Source organism: Mastomys coucha, unplaced genomic scaffold, assembly GCF_008632895.1.
Source record: "Mastomys coucha isolate ucsf_1 unplaced genomic scaffold, UCSF_Mcou_1 pScaffold23, whole genome shotgun sequence".
In the NCBI taxonomy this organism is placed as follows: Eukaryota; Metazoa; Chordata; class Mammalia; order Rodentia; family Muridae; genus Mastomys; species Mastomys coucha.
The window spans coordinates 66,754,383-66,763,647 of NW_022196906.1; the positions used below are offsets into that span (position 1 = coordinate 66,754,383).

Below are 9,265 nucleotides of genomic sequence, written 5' to 3' on the forward strand. Positions count from 1 at the left end.
AAAAAAAAAAAAAAAAAAAAAAAAAAGGAAGCAAGCAGCTCATGAGGCATTTACTCAACTCCACCACCACAAAGATAATAATGTAATATAAACTACTTACAACAATACCTATCATATCCTAATAATTGAATAAATATTGGCTATTATACTGATTATAATTATTATTATTATTAATGTTACCTATAAGTTCTAGTTAAGAAGAAATTGCATCATGGACATGGTACTATAGGCCGGTAATCCCAACTTTTTGGAGACTGAGACAGGAGGATTACCATAAATTCAAGTATGCTATGGTCTACACAGTGAGTTCTATCTAGTACAGCATGGGCTACAGAGTGAGATCCTGTTTTAAAAGGTGGGGTAGGGGGAACGATGCCACAATAGTAATAGTCATCATTTGAGTTAGCTTTGTGGTATGTAAAATACACAATAAGTAACTTCCTTTCATTCTCACTAGGATTCTGAAAATAGGTATTATCTACTTTGCACAAATAACAAAAGTATGTTCAGGGGGTTTAAATGATGTGCTTAGGGCAACACTGCTAATAAATTGAAAGCACTGATTCCAGGCCAACTGGATGGCTCTGAAGGTCAACTCCACCCACTACATGACTCTGCCCCTTTCCTGAAAAGTCACAATTCAAGGACTTTCTCACTAATTCGGTTGGTTCCTTTCCAAACCAGTAAGCACAAGTCAAAGACTGCAGGGAATTCTCTAACTCTATAACTGCATAACCCTCTCTCTAACATTGCTGTGGTGAGTCGCCATCACTTACCACATTCATGCTAATAAGCATGTGTACTTTTTACCTTAATCAACAGTCAGATTCTAAACATCTAAATCCACCACTAACATCAATTCATAACCTCATCATTTATCCCACTGAGTTCATTTCCGTACAGAATTAATTAACTCCTTAATTATAACTTATAGGTAGGAAAAGGAATTCTGTATTCCTACCAAAGAAAATCTATATGTGGGTAAACACATATTTTTTTAAAAAAAAAAAAAGTCTTCATTACCACACTAAGAAAAGGAAAATTAACAAAACCCCTACATGTAAACAATAAGAAAACTTAAGTATTACTGCATCTATTCCATGCAAAAGATGCACTCATTTTAAACCAAGTTGCTAGAGCACATAACAAAAGAAACTACTCATGACAGAACACGGAGTGGCATTTTAGGGTTGAATATAAAGTGGAACTACCATTAAGATTTCACCTTGGCAAATACAAATATAGCACTTCCAGAGCAGGAAAGAAAAAAAAGACTAAAGGAAATAAATCAAAACCTAACAGTTTTCTCTGGACAATGAACTAAGGGCGGTAATTTTTTTCCTGTTCTCCAATTCTCGAATGCACAGCTAACAAGGGTGCATTAGCTTTACAGGCAGATGAAAGGTGAGCTGTTGTTTGCCTTTGTTCTCTCTAAAACACTTTAGCTCACTTCCTAGAACTTTCTCCTCAAAGACCTCCAAATTAGCCATAGGAATTTCCAGTCATTTGAATTTTTATGTGTCTTTTATTATTGGGGTGTATGTTCCTTGTTTTTTATTTGGTTTGGTTTTTTACAACAGGAGAAGTCAAACTCAATTGATCTGCTTCCTAAGCAACTGTTCTACCACTGAACTATAACCCCGCAAGTAGGTTGTGTTAAATTTAACTCAAAAAAATTCATCTTCGTTATTTTCAGAACTATTACTGTCTGTCTCTCTTATCCACAGAACTCTGGTTCTTTGGACTCTGTGAGTTTTTACTCCTAGTATTTATTTTCATTCTAGTTCCCACACACACTGTAGTAAATCCAAACCTTAGTAATAGCATCTCTAAATCAGTGCAACCTCCTGGATAAACGTTTTCCTTACCCAGGCTCCTCCTCGGCAACAACTCACTCCACCACAGCCTGCTGCATGCCACGCGCTGTTTCTGGGGCTTTCCATTTATTAGTCCCTCTGACCCTCGTAACAAACGTAGAGGAGCTATTACCTAACAGACTAAGAGCCGTAGGCCACAGGGGTTAGGTAATTCTCTCACGTCTACCAAGCTAGTAAGTGATAATGTCTGAATTTGACCCCAAACACTCAGCTCCAGATAATAGTCTGCAAATATGAATTCTGGAATGGCAATTAGTTACAGCCAACTTCTCTTTTCTCAAAGTGTACAAGCCCTTTGGTTCCACCAAGTTACCACTTTATACTACCCCAACCACTAGGAGGTGAGTTCTCCTCCCCCTGAATAATCCTACACATTACCCTCACAAGTCAACACTAAATCAAGCCTTGTAAGTTAGGTTGGTTCCCTCACTCTACAGCACAGCCCTCTCATGGACTCAATTTAAATTACCTTAACATACAGTTCTTGATATTCTGTATGTACAGAAGTTTACCTTACAGTTTTATATTTTATCTTTACACATAAATGACAGCATGTCTCCACTTCCATTCTAAGACCTTCTCTATTTCCTATCTTCCCAAATGCTAATACTATAAGATTAGGCTGAATGAAGTAGTAATTAATACATGGTTACCTGACTGACAACAGACTGCACATGACTCAACTATTTAACAAAGCAGGACACCATTTAATAATCTTCTGTGGTGATATGTTGGTTTTCTCACTTTGTTCCTTAAATAGAAACACATTAGAGTTGTAATTCCAACATTCCCAACTAAAAATTACATTCAGGTGACAACCAAAAGCAATCTTATAACAATCTTATAGCAATCTTATAAATCTTAAGGGGTTTGTTGTTGTTTTGTTTTGTTTCTGTTTTAAGGTAGCTTATGCAATGTCCAGAAACAGGTTTTTCTTTCCTTCTTCAGTTCCCACCTACGAGCATCCTAGCACCTCTATCTCAGAGAACTCTCCTGTAACAAGATACCCAAGTCTTCAACAATATAAAGCAGGCAGTAAATTCTAGGAATGATTACTAATTGTTCAAGAACAGAAAAGACTATCTGGTTTTGGTAACTATGTACTCTCTATAGTCCTGTGAAATTAAAATGTAAAAACAAGTGTGATTATAATTAAGGTTGAATGGTTTTATTTTCCTATCAAAAAGAACCATTGTGAAACTCAGAGAAAACAACAACCAAAAGACAGTTTAAAGACAGAAATATATGTTTATATTTAAGCGGTTGATGAAGACAAAAACAATCCATCACTATGTACACCAAGTCTCTGACGCGGTGACGTGATGAAAGGCCCTGCAGGAACTGTTCTCCAGGGCATACAGAACTCACAGCTACACTCCTGGGTTTCATTTTTCTGTTTTCTGAGTTAGTACTCTCATTTACAAATATTTCCTGAAAGATATCTTTGCTACTTATCTTTTTTTTACCTTAATAAACAATTTTAACTTAAAATATTCCATGTGTCCTCATACACCAGCTGACTCTACAGTTACTACTTATCAGTAGTATTACCTAAAGCAGTATCTAAAAATATTGACTTTACTCATGAACATATTACTAAAACTTAGTACTGAGGTCTACAAAGGTCCACACCCCACTCATAACCTGAAAAATCCTGAGTGACAAGCCAACTTTGTTTCCTTTTTATTATTCCTTTTTCTGTCTGTGATATTGTTCAGTTTCAAAACACATTATTTACACCTTGGTTTTCTGTCTTCATTTCTTCTTCACACAATGTATCAAATGTCACTATAGCAATTTAAAATGCTATAGGATGGGTCCATACTTCATAATCTTACCATACTTAATGGAGTAAGTAAATGTTTAATAATGTTAGGAATTTTTTGATTACTAGGAAAGTGTATGCAATTATGAAAGGGCAGTATGAGGGAGTCTTTACCTTACCACTTATCAGTACCCTATGTGTGACACTGTGAGATGTTTCAGTCAAACATTACAACTAAAGGGAAAATGAGGAAAGGAACACTGGATCTGTGGATACTTTCCTTCCTTTGTTGTTATTTGGGGTCTTGGTTTGTTTGTTTGTTTGTTTGTTTGTTTTGACAGAATCTCACACAGCCCAGATTGACCTTAAATTCCTGATCCTCCTGCCTCTGCCTCCCAAAAGCTGAGATTAAAAGTGTGAGCCACTACATTCAGATGTATATATTATTTTCTATAACTATAGATGAATCTGGAGTACCCCACCTTTCATTTCCAAAGAAACACTTATCACAAGGTCACTACAGAACATATCACACAGCCTATCATACCAAGTAGACTAATTTACAATCTAACTATAATGCAAAGAAATAACATCTTCACGAAGAAATGACATTGTATAGATTCAAGTAACCAGCTACCATACAAGTTATTTATTTTGTTTCAGAAATAAGATAAAAGGAACATCTAATTTTATAGAACACATTGAGCACTTTCAGCTAAAACAAAAATACAGAAGTCTTGTGCATAATTTGGATTGTATTTCAAAAATAATCAACTACGAAATTAAGTCATTCTCTGAAGGGACAAATAACGAAAAGGACATAATACTGCACATTATAAACTGCTGCTCTCTCCAAGCAAAAGACAAGTGTCACACATGTTACTCCAAAGACAAAAACCACCAGTCTTTACAAGCAGCTCTTCAAAAGAACCATGAGATCCTATATGTTACACACCAATAGAAACTAGAGTATGTTACAAGTATCCTTTGAAATCATCATAGGTTAATCAAATGCCTGGAAGATACACACATATGTACATACACAGAATACTACTATGTCAATTTCTTTTAAACATTCACTTTGAAATAAGAAAGGCTATGGAGAAACTGTATCCATTGGGTGGGTATTTTGCTGTAAAATAACCTCATGCAATTTTCTCATCTCAAAATTTAAATCTCATTAATTACTAAAGAGCATAGCTTTATATTATAATCCTTTTAGAACAAACCCCACAGCTAAATATTGCTATGTCCACAGAATATAGACACTTAAGTCCAAATACATCATAATCCAGAGAAATGAGTGTAACTTCTATGACAAATATTTGTGAGACCCAGCCCTGCAGAGTACTGGCAATGCCAGTGCCATACCTGCAGTCTACCAGACAGTTTCCTACCAGAAGTTATTCTTAATGTCTAAAAATAAGTTAACTGTACTCTCACAGCAAGTTTCTAATGCTCCTGTCCTGATCAATACCCAGGTAAATATGTTTTCCACAACTTGACTCGAAGCAAACAGTATAAAATAGCAATCAAGACTCAAAGAACACACCAAGCACCTATTATATCTTATGAAAAGTAAATCTAAAAGTTCGTGACAACAAACTATTAGTTGTAAAAATCAAGACGTCCTCTAAATGCTTGGAGAGGTCTAGAATATGGCCACTTCTTTACAAATAATTTTCTTCCTCTATCCCAAAAAGCAGAAATATTCCAGTGATTACCAGCAAAAGAAGAGGTAGCAGAAGAGCTGGACTCTGGCTAATAGTTCATCTTCATAATCAAGAACACTACTACTAGCCTTTAGGTTACATGCAATCCAAAAATGCCTTTATTTTCCTCTTTGATTTGTTAAATGACTTGCTTCAGTGTCAGAGTTAAAAATGGAATTCAGCTAAACTGATGTGTGATTTTCAACAGAAACATTTTTTTAAACATGAAGAAGAAATAGAATAAAATGTCAAACCGGTTATAAAATTAAGCTAATTTCCAGACTTTCTACTCTCACAGCCTTTGGAACCAGCTATGATTTTACTAGGGTAAACAAGAAGCACTGCTCAAAAAAATAGAGACTGAGCGGCTTCTGCCCAGACACACTAACAGCTGGTTTTCTCAGGGCGACACTCTCATTGCTTTTCTCCCCATCGCTTTGCCCACTGAAGAATAAGTTGAAAGGAAACAGAAATTAAACGTCTGTATCCCTGCTCTGGAATACTTATTTTAAACTGTTTTTTTTTTTTAAGGTGGGACGGTATTTAGTAATATGACAGTTTACCAAAAGCAAACAAATTAACATAATAGTATTGCTTAGGAATCTATCTTTAAAAAATATCCTAATATAATTTGATTACAGAACAAAAATTTGGTCTGATATCATTTAAAATAAATCTAAGTATTTATTTTAACAGATTTACCATTTTAAACTAATGCTCACAAAATTACTTATTTCCTACAGTGTAAAAGACATTTTTTAAAATAAATACAACTTACTAATTATTGTTTGACTCAATTCTATCTTTTATGTACATAGATGAAATAATACTTTTACCCATTTCAGAGCCTAGGATTTAATAGCACTAATGAGCTAATAATATATTAAATGTCTGGGTATCTAAAAGGACCACCCGTGAGCCACAAAGCTCCTTCTTCAGGCACTTTTCTAAATGCAGTCATGACACAATTTTAACATTCACACAAAGAGCAACTTTAAGTCCATGCTAAAATTCTTTAAAACATCCAAGCAATCTTCAGGACAACTCTCAAAGTCTGAGGCTCTTTTAGTTTATAATTGTAACCGGACAGTGTAAAAAATGGTGTGGCAGACACTAAAATGCTTTATATACTTTTCTACTAAAATGTATCAGAGCACTGAAATACAAATTTCTGATTTTCAAAATCCTCTTACCTGACCCGCTGAACTGACTACTTCCCAGTGTTGTTGGTCTCGTTTTCCCACTATTAACAGGTGGAGAAAACATCTGCAAAATAGTATCCAAATGAATCTATTAATCTTAAAATTCTATACTCCTTGCAAAGAAAAGTTCACCAAGTGACATCAATTAGTTTCCTAATTTTCATAGGGAAATTGAAATAAAAATGGAAGATACATTCAGACCAAGGATGGCAATAACAAGTGATATTATTTACTAATACTGCTTCAGAGAACCGGTGACATTTGCTATGAAAACCCAGCCACAGGCAAGATTACAAGATAATTAAGTTTAAACAGTAAATTTTTACCCATGATTTTCACTTTGGCCCTAAGTGATTCTCATTACATTAACATTACTTAATAAGCACTTGCAATCAGAATCATGTCCGATGAAATTACCACATACAGGAAAGATAATAACAGTTCTAATACAGTAGGTATTGGCCCTGCCTTCTAGCAGCAGTTAACGTTGAAATTCAATCCATTAGTAAGAAATGGGCTCTACAGTTTCACCTTTTATTTTTAAATCATTTTCCATATTACATATGCTGATGGCATATGTATACTTAAAACACTCAGCTCAGAAGGCTGGGAATTCTAGCGCTGGGTTGGCTTTTTTGAAGCTGGCATCTTTCAGGTACCACAAGCTACATGAAGTCTTGGGGAGGGAAATGCTGAGAAGTGTTCAGGAAAAAATATATATTTTTTCTTTCATAGAAAGTCTAAAATCTCTAATAATCATCAGAAGGGAGTGACTCAACCAGAGCTCATGATTACATTGTTCTTCTTTTAACTAGTTAAATCAAATGACCCCTCTGGCATTAAAGTTTGAAATCTGCAAGTCTAGACATTACATCAAAGTTCAGGTGTCCAACTTGGGGGAGCTGGACTCCAGCCCTGAGAACTAGTGCTGAAAAGCAGATGGAGTTGGCGGCTGCCATGTCCCTTTCCCCCTTTTCTCTCTTGCTCGCTATCTCGGGAAACCTCAGCAGAACCCCAAGATGCGGAGGAAAGCTCTCCTACCGCACTGAAGTCCAGCAGGTCGCTCAGCTCCTTGTCGGTCCCTATCGCGGCCATGCGCTGCTGCTGGGGATTCATCTTCAGCCACTTCTAGCAGGTCCTAAGGCAGAGAAGACAGGCTGAGAAGCGGAGACCCGGACGCTCGACGTGAGAGGGAGAGAGGGGAAGCGCTCGGGCTGGGGGGCGCCGACCGACACGCCAGACCCCCCACGCATACCCGAAGGACAGTGACGGGAGCCGCTCCGATGCGGGAACCCACGCGTGGCTCGGAGGCTCCCGCAAGTTTCCAAGGCGGCTCGGCTTCGGGGTCCCCCGGGGCGGAGTACGGAGCGAGCCCGCGCCCAGCGAGGGAGCGAGAGAGCGAGAGAGCGGCAGCGACCCGGAGACCAAGTGACTCACTCGCTCGGCAACAATAGAGCTGACAAGTTGCGGGGAGCGCGCCGCTCGCAGGCCCGCAGCGGCGGCCCGGACGTCCCCAGCGGGGGTCCCCGGGTTGGTGGAGAGCGCCCCACGCGCGTCCGCGCACCGCAAACTCCCGCCCGGCCTCCTCCTCCCACTCGGGCCGCCCTGCCCGGGACTCGCGGAACAATGAGGCGGGCTCGGCGGCTCCCCGGACCCGAGCGCCGAGCCCCGAGCGCCGCGCAGGCCGAGCGCCGCTGCCCGGGCCTGGACCCCGCAGCTCGCGCCTCCGCCCCGCCGCGCGCCGCAACTCGGACGCGGCCCCGGGCTCCGCGCCGTACAAAGGGACCGGAGTTCCGCACGTCCCGCCCGCCGCCCGCGGTTACCTGCCGCCCGGGCTCCGCATCCAACCTTCCCGATTAAAGTTCACTTTGGCCGGGAGCGCGGGCTCAGGCTTCCCCCTCCCCACGCGCCGCCGGCGGCTGCGTCGCCTCGGGCCCCGCGCGAGCGCTTGAGTCCGCGCGGCTCGGGCGGCTCTCGGGCTTGGCCGCCCGTGGCTCCCCGGGCGGGCTGGCTGTCCCCCCGATAGAACTTGTGGGTCTCCTCAGGCGGACATTTTTTTTTTTTTTTCCGCTGAGGCGGCCTCAGCACCGAGCTCCACTCGCCTCCGGATCCCTCCGCGCCTCAAGCGCGTCGGCTTAACCCCTCGCTGCCCGGCGCGCTCCCGCCTCCCGCGCCGAGGAAGTGGGACCGCGGAGGGGGCGGGGAGGCACGGGGCGGGGCGGAGCGGCGGGCGGACAAAGCCCACGGCCGGCAGCGGGCGGCTCCTCACGCTGGCTGCGCCCTGAAGTGCCACGAAGGGGACGCAGCTGGGCAGCATCTGGATTTGCCACCCGCAGCCATTCCGGAGCTCGGCCACGCCGGACGCGGGAGGCGAAGCCGGCTGTGGAGCCGCAGCTGTGGTGGGCGGACTCTATGGGGAAAGCGCGAAGCCCCTCACTCTGCGCTCATCAGCCGGCTCACCTGAGCGTGCCGGCCCACCTGAGCCCCGCACGGGTACACCCAGGTCTGGGAAAGGATTGTGCCTGGCCCTTGGTGGAACCAGAGACAGCCCCAGGAAGTTAAAGTCTTGATGAGCAAGTTCCGAACTCTTTGGGCCTGAAGAAGCCCCAAAGAAAAAGGGGGAAATTCGGCCTTGGGAGGAAGGTTTTCCTTGAGGTGAAGCTAGGGTTGTGATTGGGTTGGCGTCTGCGAGCACAGAGAAGACCAGCC

The 9,265-nt window shown here is 41.7% G+C and overlaps 1 protein-coding gene across 10 annotated transcripts in view; it reads right to left on the bottom strand.

Annotated features, from left to right (window-relative positions):
* The window catches only part of Tcf12 (transcription factor 12), a 296,372-nt gene extending 287,721 nt beyond the window's left edge, over positions 1–8,651 (bottom strand). For 2 of the 10 annotated variants that reach the window (XM_031345466.1, XM_031345461.1), the window contains exons 1-3: positions 8,380–8,651; positions 7,598–7,694; positions 6,548–6,620 (exon numbers count right to left, since the gene is read on the bottom strand). In XM_031345466.1, the coding sequence (XP_031201326.1) occupies positions 6,548–6,620; positions 7,598–7,672 (148 nt within the window). In that variant the 5' untranslated portion in view covers positions 7,673–7,694; positions 8,380–8,651. Of the gene's footprint in view, positions 1–6,547; positions 6,621–7,597; positions 7,695–7,811; positions 8,001–8,379 lie in introns of those variants that run through there. The other 8 variants (XM_031345469.1, XM_031345465.1, XM_031345468.1 and 5 more) reach the window with 5 other exon arrangements.
* Positions 8,652–9,265: the final 614 nt, after the last annotated feature.